The sequence below is a fragment of the Camelus bactrianus genome, chromosome 11 (assembly GCF_048773025.1).
Source record: "Camelus bactrianus isolate YW-2024 breed Bactrian camel chromosome 11, ASM4877302v1, whole genome shotgun sequence".
NCBI lineage: Eukaryota > Metazoa > Chordata > Mammalia > Artiodactyla > Camelidae > Camelus > Camelus bactrianus.
Genome location: NC_133549.1, coordinates 39,635,232 through 39,654,658, shown reverse-complemented (window position 1 = coordinate 39,654,658; position 19,427 = coordinate 39,635,232). Strand labels below are relative to the sequence as shown.

Here is a 19,427-nt window from a genome sequence, read left to right as displayed (position 1 = left end):
TGCTTCATTTCTAACGAGCTCCAGTTGGTTGAGTACCAAGGCTTAGCCGCAGTGATTCCAGTAGTTAAATGCAACTTCTTCAGAGATTTGAGCACAAAGGCAAAGGCTGGCACTGACATCTGGTGGCAGCATTTGGTTAGAAGATGGTCAACCAGATGGCCTGAAAGATGTGTAAATTAATTTGGGACCATCAAAAAAATTTTTTTTTCAATTTAAACATTTATGAAGCAAACTTGCTGAGTCCCAGAACTATATCTGTGGACTCCAGATTGAAAAATGTTGCTAGAGGATGTCTGCGGGGGGGGGGGGGGGTGCCCCCCTCCTACTGGGCAGTGTTGGTGAACACAACCTGGCATTTTGTGCCCCTGGCATTTAGTTACCTCCTTTTAGATGTCAAACTATCTTGGTGATGATGACTTTAAAAACCAGAACAAAAAAAGAACTCAATCCCAGAGTGGGCCAGAGACCAAGCAGATGCTCAGCATATGGTATCTGAGGGTCTCCAGCCTCCATGGGTGTGTCACCTCTGCTGTTCACCTGTTCTTGTTTGTGCAACTAGGGTAGCTCAGGCTTCCACCTTGGGGCTAGGTCTAGCCCGAGGCTGTTGAATACTTTGTAGATGCTTAGAAACGTTGAAAAGACTTATCTAATACCTTTTTCCAAAGAAAGATAGGCTTCTGTGGTAGTAACTTTACCCAGGACGCCAGCTTTGCTTGGGGCAGGGGTGCCTTCTTCCTGTTTTGTCAATTTGCAAACATGAAGCCCTGGCTCCTCTTTGGGAGTCTGTCCTGTCCTGGTTTTTGTTTGTTTGTTTGTATTTGGTGATATGCTAGATTAGAGCAAATTTCTGAATGTTTCAAAAGTAAAACTTATAGGTATGGAAAATGTCGTTTTGTGGGAAGACACCTGATTGATTTTGAGCCAGGCAAGCTGCTTCCTCGTGGGGCAGCCCTACTTTGTGTCCTGGTAGGTTTACTCGAACATGGTCTCTTATCTGAGCCATTGACACACATATATGAATAAAAAATGTGTTTATGGATGTTTCTAAAACTGGTCTGCTGGAAAAGCTTCACTCTTTTAGAGGAATATAGGACTGGGCAGTTTTTAAACTTTTGGAATTGGAGAATCACAGAATGTTGGAACCGAAAGACCGGCAGGGATCCGCTCCTCTCCTGCAGGTTTGTAAATGCAGTGAAATTAGTCTAGTACAGGGGTTCCTCGATGCTGATACCTGCCAAAGTTTTCACCAGTTTGAGGCAAAATGAGAAAAGGGCGATTGCAGTAAGATGTTCATAAAGCTGTAGGTATTCAGCTGACAGACCTATGTGTTATTCTGAAATGATACATTTTCTATATTTTGGGGGGTTAAAATGTCTGGGCTTTGGTGAAATGATGGTCACAGTAGATAGCTATGTTTTAAAATATCTTTACTTAATGAAATAAAAATATGGCAACCCTCTCTCTGTTTCTGAGCAGGAAGGTGGATTTTCCTAGTTCTTGGATTCCAAGCAGCTGGGAACTCCTGACCTAGTGTACTGACCTGGCAATCTGATGGCTCTGGATTAGGTAGACTCCAGAAGGAAGAGAGTAGTTCCTCCCCGTCTTGAGGGGCAGAGGAGAGATCCGCTGAGGTGGCTGTGAATCTTTGTGCAGCTGTCCTGGTTTAAATCTCAGATTCACAGCTTCTGGGCGAGTCTCGTGAGAGGCCAGGCTACACAGAGGTTCCCAAGCTGGGGCTGTTGATCACAAATAGCCTTAAAGCAGTGATTCCCAAACTTTGCTGCATGCGAGAGTCACCCAGAGAGCTCGATTAAGAACCACACTAGGTAAATCAGAATGCTGGGACTGGAAGCCAGACAGCAGTGGTTTTCTTAATCCCCAGGTGTTTCCAGGGCACAATAAGGGCTGGGGATCTCTGCCTTTCAGTCTGCTAGGTAGAGGTTCTGAGCATGGGAGTCATGAGTCCTGCCCCAGGAATAGCTCCTTTCCGAGAGGTAGACCAGGTATTCAGTCTTTTGGGGAGTGACTGTTGCCCCACTGGTTCTGACAGTTGATCACAAAAGAATTGGGAACTGACACCCATTTGTGGGGACACAGAACACAGAAGGCCCTGTGGCTTGTTTAAAAAAAAAAAATCTGGATCAACTGGAGATCCATAAAGACGGAAGTTGTTAGGAGGCTCCGTGGCCTTTGGTCCTTCCTCCTGGTTTTCTGCATAGAAATTCGGGTTATGAGATGGCCCTGCAGCCACTGCTGAGCTTACAACCAGAGGCAGATGTTTTCATGCATCCTCACTCTTGATACAAAATCAAGGATCAGTCCATGAGGAGATGGATAAGTAATGGAGAAGGCACACCCTCGGCGCTTCCGTCTTGTTGCTCACCGTCTCTGAGTGTCATGTCCCTTCCCCTCCTCCCTGGGGGACCCTGCCCCTCTCAGGTCGGTCACTCTGCCCTGACCCCCATACTCCCTGCCCGGTCTTGACCTTGGCTCCCCGAGTTCCTGCTGTGTCTCCTTCCACACTAACTTCCCTCTTGCCCTGAGGCCATCTGCACTCGGGGACCTGCCGCCTGTGCTGTGTCCCACCTGCCCTCCCTGCCTTCCCCTCCAACCTCTGATCCCTTTAGGAAAGTTGTCCTGCCGGCCCCCGGGGGCTCCTCTGTGACTCTCTGACCAGCCCTTTATCCTGAGGTCCTTCCCTCTCTGAGTTCCCATGGGGACAGTTGCCTGGTTCTGCTTGTGCCTGCTGCCCTTTGGTCCCATGTGGGTTTCCTTCTCTCCTCCTGTCCTGGGTCACGGGCTGCAGTTACCCTTTGTCTCTGTCCATGGACTTCCTCTTACCGTCTCCCAGATACCTGTTGCCAGGTTTGACCTTTTCCCTGACCTTCATTCTTCCCTTCCAGCCTTTTTGATGGACTCTTCAAAAGGCCTTGTTTCCTGCAATTCTTCCTCTCCTCTCCTACTCCCCAGGGATTCAGCCCCTTCCCAGCTGTTCCATTTCTAAGCTTGGGGTCCCCAGTCTTCAAGTCACTCAGAGCAGATTTCTCTCATGATTATTGACACCCCCCCCCCTTTACCCTTCTTCCTCCCTTGTGGTTCCACCAAATCATGTTGATTCCTTGTCTGTAGTGTCTCTAGCAACGTTTTCTCAGCCCCATGGCTACTGCTCTAGTCTAGACTTGACCTTCCCACAGCCGTATTCCTCTGCTCAAGAACCTGAGCTCCTTAGCCTGTCATTCAAGGAGCTCCATAGTCTGACTTGCTCACCAAGCTGCTTTTCTAAACCCTTCTTCCCTTGCAAACCCAGTGAGCCTGGCTGTCTGCTGTCACCCATCCCGACCTTCCTTGACACCGTTCCCTTTTCTCGGCTCAGATCCTGCTCTTCCTTAGATTTTCCTTCCTGCATAAAATTTATGCATAACAGGAACCTGTAGGACCCCGCATGGTCAGGATTTTTAGTACCAATTTGTTTGCAGGTTGATTTTTATATTATAGCAAGAGAATTGGTTGGACATTGGTAACAGCCATACTTCTGTTGAGTGAAGAGAGACGACAGATGGTCTTCTGAGGAAGAGATTTGAGAAAGGGCTTCCATACTTGGGAATTTAGTGTAGGCTGATAGCAGTGGTCACGTAATAGAGTTGGCGTTAGCAGGTGGCACAGTGTAGCTTGTTGGTTAAGAGCTCGTTCTTTGGTTACTTCATCTTTCCTGATTTATAAGAGGGTGGTGATTGTCTGCTTCGTAGAGCTGTGAGCATTAAATGAATTAATAAAACACTGAATTGTTAGCACAGTTCCTTTTCAATAAATGGTAGCTCAGTTTTTGTCTACCCGTTGTGAAGGCTGCACACCAAGGTACTCTCTTACTGGAGAGGCAGCAATTAGAGGAGAGATGAACAGCAGCCATCTGACCCTTGGCTTGGAAATCTATAATGCAGCTCACTTACGAGTATATCCCAGTAGCCCGGAAGATGCGTGCTGAGCACTGACCAGGAAGGGGCTGTGGTGAACCCTAGGCTACAGGGATGAATAAGGCGCAGTCAGTCTGCCCCAGAGGAACTGATAAGAGGGAAGGAGAAGTTGTGGTCAAGTTAGAGAAAGGAAAGAAAAGGGAGAACCTTCGGAGAGGGTTTTGTCCTGTCGGAAGGAGACTTTCTTAAGATGCCTTTTTGAGAGAAGAGGAGGTACCACCATTGGCCAGCGAGATGTGTGCTCAGTTGGTCAGGACCTGTGCTAGTGAGATCAGAGTGAGTTCTGCCCCTGGGAGCCAGTTTAGTCCTCTCTGTTCCATGGTCACAAACCGTGTTGACTCTTGACCTGACTCTGCTCAGACTCGGGCTCTTCTCGGGTGACCATCACCAAGCACTTCTCAGTGTTTGTCCCACAGATGGAGCAAGAACTCCATCTTTTTATTACTGGGAGGGCTCCTGAAGAATTCACGAACTGGGATGCTGGGACTCATAGAAATTAAACATCACATTGCTGTCACCTCTGCCTTTCCAGCTAAATCCAGTTTTTCATATTTAAGATGAACTGACCCTCTCCTCTGTCTAAGTGGGAAAGATTATCTGAGGCTTTTGACCCCTTTGGGATTGTTGGGAAGGAAATTTAGACCACAATCTGAAGAAGGACCCAAATCTTACATAGAGTTGGCAAAGAGGTTTCATGTAATTGGACTGAAAACACTCCCTTTTTCTTTTCCCAGGGGAAGGTGGAAGTGGAAGCTGGGAAAGAAGGTATGAAGTTTGAAGCCAGTGCTTTTTCATACTATGGTGTAATGGCCCTTACAGCCTCTCCAGGTGAGTTTCCTTCTTGGCCTCTGGGCAGGGCCGTGTCTCAGGAAATAATGCCCTGCTGTCATCTTTCTCTTTGTGCCTGCCAGCTTACCCTATTTAAAACTTTTATTGAAATATATCATGTATACAAAAATTACTGCTCAAATCATGTGTACCTCCATGAATGTTCAGAGTGTGTAGTTTAGACAGGAGATCAGGAGACAGGACATCAGAAACCCCCACCAGTGCACTCCTTTTAGTCACTATCTCTCAAAAGTAGCCACCATCTTCACTTCTCAGCATAGACTGGTTTTGCCTATTTTGGGACTTTATTTAAACGGAATTATACAGGATGTAGTACATTGAGCCTGGCTTCTCAACACCCAGTGTTGTCCTTGTCACATTCAACAGTCCTGCTGTGTGTGCTTTTACTTAGTTTCTTCTCATTGCTATACAGTGTTCTGTGCATTCATCCTTTTCATTGCTGATGGACACCAGGGTAATTTCCCGTTGGGGGTTCCTATGAATTGTGTGGCTGTGAACACTGTACATGTCTTTTGGTGAAGACATTTCTGCTGAGTGTGTATGTAGGAGCGAGATTGCAGGATCAGCCTTAGTAGCTGCTGCCCAAATGTTTTCCAGAGTGGCTGTGCCTGGGCGGATGAGGGTTCCAGGTGTTCCTCAGCCACCTCATGATACTGTCGAATCTTTTCGATGTTAACTATTCTGGACATTTTTTTAATTTGCATTTTTTCTGAGGTTGATTGAGGTTGTTAACGTATACCCATTGCCTATAGCCAACTCTTCTTAACTAGAGAGCTGGCCGGTTGAGTCAGGCAACTAAAGGTGAGGGTGCCACAGGCTAAGTGCTCTGAGCACAAGATGGCAGCAAACACGGGTACCTGGCTCACCTTTGGGATGGGACTTCAAGGGTCCTTCTTGACATTGCTGGCTTTGCTGCATAAATGTGTTCTCGCTACCTCACCCTGGCTGAACAGGGCAGACAGGTAAACAAAGGGGCTGGAGTACCACCTTGTGGCCAAAACACCGAATGACATGCTGTGCTAGGAAATAACTGTTAAAAACCTCAAACTTAAAAATAGCCCATCCTGAAAGAATGCTGGCACTTCTGAAACCTGGTTTTAAAAGGGGAGGGGACACCTCCAGACAGGTCTGGTTCATGATGTTGGACCTTATCTATGCGCCACATAATTTCTCAGGCACCCAAAGATGTGAGAGTTAGAAAGCCAGAGAAATGTCAAAAATTCCTGTCACATTTCTAAGCCTCCCGTACCCCAGATGCAGCTTCTCATTATTCTGGTGCAGGTTTTTGAGTCAATAGACCAGTGTCCCCATTGTCAAGTCCTGACCAACTCCCAGTGTAACTCCCTTACTTAGTAAGTGTCTGCTGTAAACTTGAAGGTTAGCTTATCTTTTCACTACTGGTGAGGGGACAGGAAGATTCTTAACTAGGTCAGGAAGACTGGGTGACAGCCTCAGTTCCATCATTGATGGGTGACCTGACTTTGAGAAAGGCCCTTGGCTTCTTCATTATTAAAAGGGTCTAAGATTACCTCCTGTGATTGTTAGAAGAATAGACTGCGATGACACTCACACGAGTGCTTTGTAACCTTCACGGCCCCAGAAGAAATGTTTGTGTAACACAGGTAGGGGTTGAGATTGTGACCATTGCTCAGCAACCAACCTTAAATTAGCCCCAGATTAGCAGAACTGGATTTATAAGGTGGTTTTGAAAAGAAAGCTGGAGGAGTAGAGTTGCATGTTATTGATTGCTAGTTCTTGAAACCTGAATATTAGCCTAGTTCGTATTGAGCTGTGGATTCATATAAGGGTAAATCCCATTCAGAAAAGGAATTGAAGAGCGGGCCTTCCACGTGGAAAGTGTGTGGGGCTTCTGTGGCCTTCCCCAGTCTGGAAATGCTAGGAAGGGAGGGAGTTTCATTAGTAGCATCTTACTATAGAGCACGGTGTTTTACTTGACTTTACAATCAGGATTCAGGATTTTGTATATTCATTGAGAGATGCAGTTAGTACAGTAATCTCAAGATAATATTTCTATGTGTGAATGCTGATTGCCTAGAAAGATCCTACAGTAATTAGTCATCAAGCCCTGCCCATTTATGCCAATTATGCCTCAATTTAAAAAAAAAAAAGAAACCCTATCCAGAACATATGACTCCTGCCTGGCAGGGTGTGTTGACCGACTTTTCAGTCAGGTGGAGGCGATGTTGAGGATGGCTTCGGTCTGCCATTCCCAGGAAGTCTGTGTATGATGTGCTTTAGTTCCCTTCCACTAACACTTTGAATTGCTTCAGAATACTTTGGAATTTCAAAGCATCAGGTCAAAAGTTAGTCAGTCTTCATTAAGAATGGAAATGATTTGTGTAATTAATTGCTTGCCATGGACAGGGACGCTGCGTCTGGGTCCCGCTCTTGGGGCAGTTGATTAATCGAGCTCCCCTCGGTGTGGCTGGCTGGGATTGACATTCTTAAGAGCACGTTTTGAGCTATAAACCCCAATTGGGTATTAGTGGCTTAAGAGATTTCTGGTTTAGTAAAGAAGCACGTGAGTTGGATTTCTCCTGATTTCTGCCTCCCTGTATTCTTCCTGGAAAGTAGAGTGTGTTCTTTTTGTCTGTATCATATCATACAGGCTTCTGCATTTCTAGAATTGAATGCTCACATTGGGAGAACAGGTATCCACTCCTGTCCCCTGATTACAGAGATCTCCTTTCTTGCTTTTTGATGCGGTCTCACCCTGTTTTTCTCCATTTTTCAGTTCCTTTGTCCCTGTCTCGTACCTTTGTTGTCAGCAGAACAGAGTTGTTAGCAGCAGGTTCTCCAGGTAATTCTGCATGTTTCCTTTTCATAATTCTTCTGATTGCCTCCCCTGACCCCGCCAAAGCCCGGCTGGCCAGGTCTGCTCCCTTTATTTGGTCAAGGCCGCTTTCAGCTTTTCTTTGAGCTCTAGAACTCCATGTTTCTATGACTTAACGATGAGCTGTCCAGGAAGGCATAAGCCCCCCACAGATGGAAAGGGCCTGGGAGACGGAAGGGCATCTTGGAAGATGAACAGTGATGACCCTGGAAGGGGACACAGGTCCTCGGTGTTCCTGTTGTCCCACCCACACTGCTGACCTTGGATTTTCTGGCTAGCAAAAGAGGGCTGCCCCCCGATACTTTCTGTGATCTCAGCAAAGTCATGAGGCCCCAGGGGCCTCAAAACCTGAGGATACCTCTCCAGAATACACTCAGCCAAAAGCCTGAAGGGCTCTGAACTTTTCTTGGTACCCCATCTGCGGAGGCCCGAGCATCCCTGTTCCATTGGTCCTTTTCCTGGCATCCGTGTGAACGAGGCGCACGTATTTCTGCCCTCTGTCAGGCAGGTGGCCCTGCTTCTCCTGTCTCCCTCTCTGTTTTGAAATTAGCACTGTGCACATTCCTAACCAGCTGCTGGTTACTGCCCTGCAGGAGCTTGGTCGTGCCTGACTCATATGTCCAGCTGCTAAAAAGAAAGGCAAAGGTTTAATCTCTCTTTAATTAAAATTGCTGGGCTTCCCTATTTGGTAGTACAACTTTTCTGTATTTATTTGGTTCCATACAGCTTATATTTTTAAATCTGGCTGATGAAATGTGCATTTATTTCATAATCCAGTTTCAGCAAAACTCTAACATCCTGATACTTGGTAAAGGAAGCAATACTTAGAAGCTAATATTCCCTTAGATCTCTGCTCTTAAAAAACATGGGGTGTTTGGGCATATTGGGCGTAAGATACTATTCGTAGGACTATTTGAATCAGACCAGCTGACAGAGTATACACATAGATTCATACGTGTATGTATACACACACGTGATATGCACATGAATGTGTATTTACTTACATGTATGTTTGTATTTTTTCCTCCCCATTTTATTTGCTGGCATCTGTTACCTATTTAAAATGTCATTGATGATGTAGAGTGACTTTTGAGTGAAGATCATGGAAATCTCATTTGTGTTTTACTTTTTTTTTTTTTTTTTTGGAGAACTTAGAGATTTCTTAGCTCTGCCCACTCCATTCTGATCCAGTAATAGGAAAATATGTTTTGTGGTTCCAGGTCTTTAGGGATGCTGGCATTATAATCACATGATAACTAATAAATGGGAGTTGAACTAGACTAGTGAATTCCAGCCTGGTGGTTCCAAGGGAGGAGGCTAGGAATGTTCCTTTGTTGTATCTTTCTAGCTCACTAGCAAAAGAAAGGATTCCTAGGTAGAATGAATAAGCCAAGACAAAAAGCAGGAAGAAAATAATTCTGAGAAGGCCTAAGAGGAATTAAAATTGAAAGTTTTTTTCATATTTCATAATTACTTCAAATTTATGTAAATTTGGCAACAAAACATGACCTGAAGTCGAGGGTGGCCACTTCACGCCTTTGCTCTCTTCGGTGTGAACACTCAAGTGTCTCCCTGCCTGCCGGTGAAAGGCTGGTCATGCTGGGCTCCCGTCAGGTTGCAGAAGACATCCTGGAAGACAGGGTCTGCTTCTCCGGCTGTGACACCAGGCAGTGGGTTCCTGGCAACGGAGAGGGTTCATCTCACAAAAAAACAGGGCAGTGGGTTGAGAGGAAGCTGACAGCGAGTCTAGATACCTTGGGAGACCAGAGAATTTGCCCTGTAATCCTCTTCAGGAGGAAATAACAGGAGACTGAGAAGTCCCGCGCATAGGGTCTGGTCAATAAGCAAAGGACCCTTTAAATGTTTTGTTTTTATAACCTTAAATTGTAACACGCAGAAGTAAATGACCATTTCAGAAGCACCTGTAGATCTGGGGCTAAAGCCCAGGGATACTGTGGGATGCCTTGCTTCAAAGAGCTGTTTCATCCGTCATCAGCCAGCGTGAAGTTATCACAAGCACAGAGAAGCTTGATCCTGAGGGTAGGCACACAGCGGAGAGGTCGGGGATGGCGCTCATGGAGAAGAGTACAGCAATGTTACCGAGGCTCAGTTATCAGGCACTTATCTGATCTCATTTTGAATCTTCATCAGACCTTATGAGGCAGGTACTGTTATCCGCCTTTCACAGATAGGGAATCTGAGGCTTAGCAAAGCTGGGTCAGAGTTCTGTCCTGCTAAAGAGAAAAGCATCTGATAAATTATCAATTTGCCTTGTTCTCATGGATAAGTGGAGGCAACAAGAGGATCTGCCGCCGAGTGTAATTTTGACGAACAATGGAGAATTTCATGACACGAAAATTGTAGAGAAAATGGTGACATGAAAATTTAAGGAGAAATTGAACTCATCGTATGGGGTTCCTTGGGGACTTGCCATGTTTTGGCAAGTGTTTTGTTCTACATGTCGTATCCTAAGAGGGACGTTTGCTGGATGGAATCTCAGATGGTGGTCAGATGGGGTCGGGGGGGGGAAGAAACATGTGAAGAATGGTTGAGTTATTCAGCCTGGAGAACTATCTTTAGACTTCTGACGGCTATTCCAAGTAGCTGAGGAATAAAAGTTACTTGGTGGAGCTCCATCGAGTGGAGGGGAGATTGTCATTTGGGGAAGCAGATTTTGATGAACGTGATGAGAGATTTCCCAGTGGTTGAAGGGTGGGACCAGCTGAGAGCCAGTCAGGGACACATTGCAGAGAGGAGCCAACCATCGGGGGGAAAACTGGTCCCCTGTGATCCTGGGGCATTGTGGGACAGTGTACAATTCAGGAGCTGTCCAGTGTGGGCTCCCAGTTGATATTTGTGCAATAGGTTTGATCAGAAGAGCAAAGATGGAAGATGCCTTGACGGGGGAGATGGGTTTTATTTTTAATGGAATTTATTAGAAGCTGTAGTGAACTTGCCTGTGAGAGCAGCAGCACTTAGACTCATCTGAATTTCCTTCCACTTTGTTTTAATGAAAGGGTACTGCCAGGCTCACTGAAGGGAACCTAATCAAACCTTCTAGGGTTTGGTGTCTTCCAGCGTTCTTGAAACCCTGTGATGTCCTCGGGCTGCCTGCCGGGGGTGCTTTTGGGGTCAGAGGCAAAGATAACAGGTTTGGCTGGGAGGTACGGTATGAGCAGACAGAACTGTTTGGATGACTTTAGAACACATCTTGATTTGTGAACATTCTCAAGAGTCCTTTATTTGCTTCTGGCAAAATAGTGAACTGCTGCCTTCGCAGGCCTGGTTTTGTGTCCAGTAACTTCAGTGTCTCAGGCTCGCCTCCCCAGTCTGTGCTGCTGACGTAGCACGGCCGCGGGGTCTGCGCCGCCTCGGGGAGACCAGGGAGGCCTGGGTCTGTCCACACTGCCGGCCGGGCAGCTGAGCTAAGGAACCGTGTCTGAGGGGCGGCCGTGAACGTGCTCTCCGGGGCCCTGCAGGCGAGCACCCGCCCCATTGAGGCATCTGGTATAAGTTGATTGCGCTTGTCTGTTCGTTATTACCTTCTTATTTGGAAAATAAAGAACTGACTTTAAGTTATATCTACCTCACTTAAAAGGTGGTTGGGTTTTGTTTTTTTTTTTTTTTCCTTCCTCCTTTCCAGGTGAAAACAAGTCACCTCCTCGCCCGTGTGGCTTGAATCACTCGGACTCTCTCAGTCGCAGTGACCGGATTGACGCGATAACACCAACGCTGGGGAGCAGCAATAATCAGCTCAACTCTTCATTCCTCCAAGTCTATATCCCTGACTACTCAGTGCGAGCCCTCTCTGATCTCCAGTTCGTTAAGGTAAGAGGCGAGGGCGGCCTGGCCTGGCCTGGCAGGTGGCGGTCAGCTTCCGCAGTGAGCGTTGGGAGCTTTCCCGTGGTCGTTTGGCGGGTGCCCTGCCTCCAGCTTCTTGCCCAAGACTCAGGCTGGGAAAAGCATGGATCTCCTTGGCTCTGTCCAATGAGCTGCCACATCCCAAGTGGCTTTTTCAGGGAATGAGAGCTGGAGACGGTGAGAAAAAGTAAACCTTCCCAGCCAGTCTTCACGGGCTTGTGGCTCTGAAAGACTTGCTGAGATGGGGTGGGAAGAATCCTCTGCTAGTCCCTGCCCTGGAAACGGGGTTCTTTGTCTGAAATAAAGACGGCTTCTGGGGAACAAACCAGCTTCAGCTGATGGAAGACTATGTCCGTTTTCTAAGTCTCTGTGAAATTTTGAGACATTTGAAAACAACTTCTATCTGTAGAAACTGACTTTTTCACCAGAGTCAACCTGAACTTTAAAAAAGTGGCTCAGTTATAAGGATGATTTTCTCCTAGAGCAACTGCCAGGGGCCTCTGGGGGGATTTAAGGTGTCATAATACCAGGTGGAAACCAGTGGGCCTAACAATTAAGCATTCTCTCAGTTTGTTTTCTCTACCATCTCCTGGCCCCAGATCTCAAGACAGCAATACCAAAATGCCTTGATGGCATCCCGGATGGACAAAACTCCTCAGTCTTCAGACAGTGAAAACACTAAAATTGAATTGACTCTTACGGAGCTGCATGACGGGTTGCCAGACGAGACGGCCAACCTGCTTAACGAACAGAACTGTGTGACGCACAGCAAGGCCAACCACAGCCTGCACAGCGAAGGCGCCATCTAGGCCGCCCGCCCGCCCCCATGCCCCGGCCCCGGCGTCTGACTGTGAGCCCCGTTGGGGTGAGCTTGTGTGCCACGCTGCATCCTGCAACATCCTGAGACCAAAGACTTTGTCCCCTTCCTGGAAGCAGCAGAGGAGGCTGGGGAGGGCAGGAGTCGTGAGACACACAGCTGGGGCATGGCATTCGAGATTGTGGAGAGGAACTCCTTCCGCCCAAATAGAATCATGTTTATTTTTTCAGCTGTACCTTTTACCATTATTCACTCTCCTCCTCCCTCGATTTGCATGAAGTTGAAAATTGTCGCGATTTTTTTTCGAGAGATTATGTTTTTAAAAAGTGTCTTTGGCAGAGTTTTAAGTGATTCTGTCAAAACTCTGCTGTGACCCCATGATGTGACCTTAAGAGGATGGACTTGCCCCTCCAGGGGCCTTCCTTGGGCCCCCCAGGGAGAGCGCACCCTTCCTCTGTGCCCCAGTGGGTGTCGATGTTGAACTTGAAGGATGAATGAAAACTGCGTTGACACAGACCTGCCGGCACTGCAGTTGGGGCCCGCGCAGGGACCCGCAGTCGTCTCTCTGAGCTCAGTGTTGTTTTAAGTTAATGTCTAACGGTGTCTCTTTCTCTCAGAAAGGTTTAATGTTTGCTTGGAATGTGATTTTGCTCCCACTCTAAGGAATTTTTATCACCAAAATGAATGTTAACGAATTTTAAACCGATGGTTTATCATTGGCAAGAGGCAAGGTGACTTCACCCCGACGTTCCTACAGCCGGGGCTCTTCCCCGCCCCAGCGCCCCAGCTTGCAGAACGCCGCCCCCTGCCTCCCCGTCCTTGCTCTTGTTAACCCAAGATGCTGCTACACAGATGCCAAATGGAAATCTTCCACAGGGCTTTTGAGTAAACTGGTGGTGTGGAGTCCATGCTCCTCCCCTTCCTGCTGGGACGTGTGTCATTGTCAGAAAAGGAGTTGGACCTTCCAGCTGTGCTCTGTGCCGAGAAGGCATTCCTAGACCCATGTATTTAAAGGAGGGAACTCTGGGGGCTGCCAACCCCTGCCATTCCTTCCAGGGAGCCGACTGTCCCTCTTCCTCTCTGTCTTTGGGCCCATGGGGACCTCTGTGCCTCCTGCCTCAGATGCGGCCCACACCACAGAGGCTGCCTGTACAGCCAGGGTCAGATCGGCCCCAAACAGGGATTCAGAAACCAAATGTGTGTTGTGGCCATTTCATGTGTGTCTCCGTCTTATTTTAATACCAAATTCATCACGTGTAGTGAAATTTATGTCAGGAGGTATTTGAGTGATTGTGTTATTAACTATCTTACCTATGTTTTAAGTGTTAACCCAAGGGATGTGTGCATTTTGTCGGCAACATTGAACACTGAAATGAATTCCTACTGACTACACTTCCCACGTAGAGCTATTAGTCCACGCTGCATCCAGTCACTAGGCAAGAAGATAGCTTTTCCTCCAGTGGGTCTCACTGAACGAAGAGAAGCCCCGGGGCTAAGCGGCAGTTTTCTTCTCCCTCCTCCAGGTAGGACTGTGCACCCCAGCTCGGCTCTAGGGGTGGGAGCTGCGGTTGAGGAATAACCAGCACCACGCTGGGCTTGCCTCCCAGTGAGTAGCTTGGTGGCTCCAGTGTCAGATGCATGCCTGGCGCAGTGCGTCCTCTGGGATTCAGTCCTGGAGTGGCTTCTTTGGAAGATGTCACGCCCCTTAGCAAGGGAAGCACTGGCCTCCCCTGGCAGAAGTCACAGGGTGCCCCCTAAGAGGGCAGAGTGGCCTGCTGCTGGCACTCAAGTTGGCCACCGTGGGATGGCACTCCCCCCATGTAGCTTGATGTGGGGACCCCATGTGATCATCCCCTTTTATAAACGGATCTGTCCAAGTGTAAAGGTCCCACTTCCTTAAGCGTTTAGCTGAGCACAGCGCCAGTGTGACGAGACACAGGAACTGGGACTGTGTGTAAGGGGCGCAGAAATGACAGGGAGTTGCCTGTAATGAAATGAAACTTGGGCTTTGCTGGGGAGGAGGCTTCTGCCCCAACCACCACAGCATGCTTGGGGCCGGCCTGCACTGGCCGTCCCTGTGGTCTGGTGGGGGCTGGCTGCCAGCCCTGGCTCCTCTGGCCTCCAGGATCTTTGCCTGTCTGACTCCCATGGCCAATCTGTTTCTCCACACAGCCCCCTTCTGATGCGGCTACTGGAGGGAGCCCCGGAGTCAGCGTTACTGTGTTGGGTCTTTTTCAGAGCCCCACTGCTCCTTTATGAATCCTAAAGCTCTGTTGAGAGGATCCCAGCTGCTGGCTTCTCGACTTCAGGGAGAAAGAAAACTTTTTAATACTGTCTTACCTGCTTAGTGTGTGGCTTTTTGAAAAGACCTCTGTATAAAGGATGTGGCAGGGGGCTCGGTAGCAGGGCTCCCCAAGGATGAAATTTTAGCCGCCCAAGTTCATATTTATTTTCTATAAACCACTCTTTACCTTTGATTATTCACACTGTTTTATAACAACAGGAAATCCAAAATATATTGTCCGGTCCCTGAAAGAATACAGGTTAACATTTGGCTACAGTTAACATCTGTTTTGGGGGAAGCTGCAGACTCTTCAGATGATAAGTTAGCTCAACATCTGAGCAACAGATTCCTCTTCTGGGCCCCACTTGCCCTCTGGAAACTAATTCCAGGCTGTTGAGGGAGAAACACTGGCTCATTGCTTCTGTGGGGCAGCAGGAGAAGGATTTTGGCTTAGAAGGTCTATGCAGTTTGTGTCTATAAAGTAAATGGGAGCATGGCAGAGGAAGGCCATCAGATAGCTGAGCCTGATGTGCAGTGGCCAGTCCTCAGCACCACTGGTGGGTTGTCCTCTCCTGGGGCTGCTGGCTTTGTAAGCATGGATGGGAGTGGGCTGTGGAGCAGACGCAGGGCCTCGTCAGACCCAGGGACTCCCTCCTGTTCAGTGGCCTCCGTTGCCTCAACTGCGAGACGAGGGAGGGCCTCCTCCTGCCCCTAAGCAGTGGCTGCAGCATCCCAAAGGTTCCTCCTAGGACCGGATTCCCAGGATCTCAACATTCCCAGGACAGTCTGTGTTCTCTTTGTAAGGAGAGGCATTTTTCCTACCGCTTTAGAGGTTCCTTCCCTTAAGATTTGTGCATGGATATTGGGGTGTTAACTCAGTTAAGCCTTGCTCCTTACCTAATTTGAATTGGAAAGAGCACCCCATTTAACTCTTTCCCTTCCCTCCTCACCTCACTTCTGGAAGAGAGCTCAGTGCCCATGCTGACATAGCTGTCTTCCCCAAGTGGGAGGGGCAGGCATCTTGCCATTTTCTAATGTTATTTCAAAGAATTTTGGTGCAGGTGTTGAATGCAGAACTTCACACTAACATGGAACATTAACTGTGACTGTATTTACCTGTGCTGTTCCCAGTACCGTACGACTAAAGGACCAGCTTTTCCAAGTAGAATTGCATTTTCCTTAGGAAATGAAGCAACAGGAATTTAGGCTAAGCAGGGACCATGAACTTCTGCCCTCGAATTCCCTCAGGTTGAGGAGCAGACCTAAGTAGGCCCTGGCTGGTTGAGACTGGGTCCTGGCTGGACAAACACAAAAACAAAACCCAACTCTGTCGTCTTCTGAAAACCAGCCAGGGATCTGTGGCCATCTTTCCTGGGCTAGGGGACCGCGATTCCTCCAGTGCTCCCCAGAGCTGGTCACGGGCAGAGGACCCACCTGGACCAGCCCAGGAAGGTGCTTACCTCGTTTCCCTGGGGTTCTAAGCAAGAGGCCACCAGGGAGGGTTGGCTCGGTGCACGTCCCACAGCACAAAGCCCCCAGTGGCGGGAGAGCGGGAGCAACTCCCCTCTTAGCTTCGATCCCAGACTGGTTTTCTCTGTGGAGTATTGAGGGCGCTGAGGCTGAGCTGGTGGTCCAGCTTCTGCGGCGCCAGTGCTCACTTTTTACTGAAGACACAGGCTCCTGTCTTGGGTCAGGTATGGTTCTATGCTGGCCTCTGGACTGGTGGTGCGTCTATCCAGCAAGGGCATTTGGCTGGGTTGTAGGTTCACCCAGAAGTAGGAGGGATTTAGAGAGTTCAATATGAAAGTGATTTGGGGATTCAGAAACTTTTCTGACCTAAATGTATCAACGAGCAACCTACTCAGTGGATTTTTATACCTCAGGGCCATTTGCAAATCTCTATCTTTCCACGCGTCTTCTGTATTGGAGCGGGCTGATAGGAGTGATGAGTTCAGAGGGTTCCGGGATGCTGTTCATTTGCCTCCCTTTGAGGGTGTGTGGGGCACCCGAAGCTTGCCCGGGGCTGTGGCAGCGGGCCTCCCGTCCTCCTGCAGCCCGTGCAGGCGTTCCTCCTGCAGTGAGTACGCACCTGCTGCTTTTCCTTCTCTTTGTCCAGACAGGCCAGAGTCCCTGGTCAGCCCTAAGAACAGGGTGAAGATGGCAGTTCAGAGCAGCTGCGGAGCTTGGAGCAGCTTTGCTCCCACCATCTTGGGCTGGGGACTTTTTTTTGCTTTTCAGACCTTTGTGGTTTGCTCGGCTCGAGTTAGCTTTCTGTGTGCGCTAGAGCCAATGACATCATCTCACTAGAAGTCTTTTATATGAGGCTGTACTTGAAACAACATGGAAACAAAGGTTCTAGTGGCAAGAGAGTAAGTTCTAGAAGTTCGTGTGCCAAGGTTTTTATGTACACAGATCTGACAGATACTGTAAGACTTAAGCAAGCACGCATTTTCCACTTTTAGTATCCACTGGGTGTTAAACATGAACCAGTTAGAAGAATGACTGGGAGTACTGTCTTGCCTCACTTGGCAGGGTATCTTCTGGTATTTGCCCACAACATGAATTCACTCAGGAAGTGATTCTTTTGGGGCCAGATTCCTTTTCAGTCTCACCCTGGAGAGAACTATCAAATGGACCTGGGTGCCTGCCCTTTTGGTTGGAGGCGCAGGCCCCTTCGCTATAAACAGCTGGTCTCAGGCTCCCAGAGCAGAAGGGAGAGGGGAAGAGTAAGGCCTCGGGACTTCTCGTTCCCCAGAGAACCCCAGCCTCGCTCCTGGTTCATTACTCCCCATGTCTGAAGTCTACTGTGAAGGTGGAGTGTATCGGTCCATTGACTTTTCTTGTTTCTGGAGTCCTTTCGATCCACAAGTGTATATGCTTTATTTTATATTATTATTTATTATGTACATATGCCTCTACTGTTAGCACATCATCTGTGACTGCGATGAGATCTGTTCTGGAGCCCCTCATCCATGGAGCCTGGGTTCTGTTGTCTTTTAAAGTGGGTGAGAAGGAGTGGTTTTGTTTCTATTTTTGTCTTAAACAGGCTGCTGCTCTTATGTTGATCCTAGTGTCCTGGCCCCTTTTATTGGGCCCACCTCTATTCCTGACGGCCAGTGTTTGGGATGGAGATGGAGGCAGCTCTCCTGCTTCATAACAGGGCCTCTCAAGTACCTCGGTGAAATACTTTAGAGGTGGTTTCCTGTGACTGGGTCTGTTCTCTAGGTAATGGTACAGCGTGGCTGTGAGGCCAGAGCCTCCTTCCTCACTCCCACACCCCCAAGCCAGGTTGGTACCCTGGCCCCACAACAGTGATGGTCTCTAATTCCCACCTTGGATTGCAGAATCCATCTCTCTGGACCATGGAAGCTGCCTGCCCATCTGGGCTTCTAATATGCCTTTTCTTGGTTTTGAGGCCCAATGCCAACATTGCCTTGGCCCTCAAATAAGACTCTGCTTTGTGTCTGATTTCCATCCTTCTTAGCCTTTACTCACTGTATCATAGTGTACATTTCATGCTTTGCCAACAGTGAAGTTTTCTGAACACAGTATTCAGAGCTGTGTACATAAACCTAAAAAGCGCAAAGGACGTGTATAGGTTTCATGAGCTGATTGTCATGATGAATGCGTTTTATAATTCAAATGACGTTGTAGATTTACAATCTCTCCTATTTATTTTGTATCAATTTATTTGTAAATTTTGTGATTGTTTTCAAAGGTTTTTGTTCATTTCTATTATTCTATTTAGATAAATGATGATTTCTGTTCACCCTTCTAGCGGATGTGTGTGTTCCCTCTCTCCCCTGTCAACTGGTCAACACCAGCCTTGGTCCCCTGACTGGTGGGAAAACTGGGATTGGCTGTTGGCATGGCAACACAGCAGGGCATTGCCTTTGGCCATACACCACCAAGTCTTATGTTCAAAGAGAAGTGGTTGCTAGAACAGAGCCTCCAACTTCCAGCCTGGTACAGGCAGTTCCAGGGATGTGTTCTTCTCAAGGATTGTAATCTGTCCCCCATCAGTTCATTTTAGATAAAGATCCTGGGGGTGTCCACTCAAACTTCCCCAGACATTTGCTGCTCAGTCACACATATTTCAGCTGGCAAATATCTAAGCTGTTTTTTCCTAGGCAAGATCGAAGGCCTCATTTAAGCCTCTCAGTTGGCTCTTGAAGATGAAAATGGCTCTGTAGGTCCTTCTCTGCGATCGGAAGCCTAGGAGAAAGTTGCGGCAGGCACAGATGGTCCACCCTGAAGTTAAGGACACCGGGCCTAAGTGTGGTGAGTCATGTTCAGATGCTCTTCAGGATTCAGTGAGCCTCCCACGTCCCCTAATAAGCCACGTCCTCTTCTGTCGCCACTACTTCTCCAGTTCTTTGCTCCTTCTCACCCTCCTGACTCATGTGACCAGACCCTGAAGATCTTCTGGTCGAGATTCACGGCCATTCCTAGACCACTTCCTTTCAAAATGCTTTTTTCCTCCACTCTGTTTTACATTCCTCTCAGACCTGAGCTTCTTCATGAGGTCCCTTGTTTTCCCATCATATTGTTTAACCATGATGTTCTCAGTCTACTTTACTTACATCTGTCCTGTGGATGGAGACATTTTAGTGAAGAACTGCTGCCAAGATTGGCTCTCAGACACTTGCTGACCTAACCACAACTCCCACCTCCTCAATCCCCACGCCCAATTTCTTGGAAGTAGAACCGTAGATCTACATTCCAGTGAAGTGTTATCTTCTTGGGAGTCTGTTTTCCTTAGAAGCAGAGCTGAAAGCAGAAAGCAGGGCT

The 19,427-nt window shown here is 47.9% G+C and overlaps 1 protein-coding gene across 2 annotated transcripts in view; it reads left to right on the top strand.

The window, feature by feature from the left end:
• The window catches only part of CNNM2 (cyclin and CBS domain divalent metal cation transport mediator 2), a 127,910-nt gene extending 109,505 nt beyond the window's left edge, over positions 1 to 18,405 (top strand). Inside the window, exons 5-8 of one of the 2 annotated variants that reach the window (XM_010970974.3) lie at positions 4,706 to 4,799; positions 7,576 to 7,641; positions 11,318 to 11,502; positions 12,135 to 18,405. In XM_010970974.3, coding sequence (XP_010969276.2) covers positions 4,706 to 4,799; positions 7,576 to 7,641; positions 11,318 to 11,502; positions 12,135 to 12,344 — 555 coding nt within the window. In that variant the 3' untranslated portion in view covers positions 12,345 to 18,405. The remainder of the gene's footprint in view (positions 1 to 4,705; positions 4,800 to 7,575; positions 7,642 to 11,317; positions 11,503 to 12,134) is intronic. The other variant, XM_010970973.3, reaches the window with a different exon arrangement.
• The last annotated feature ends 1,022 nt before the right edge of the window (positions 18,406 to 19,427 follow it).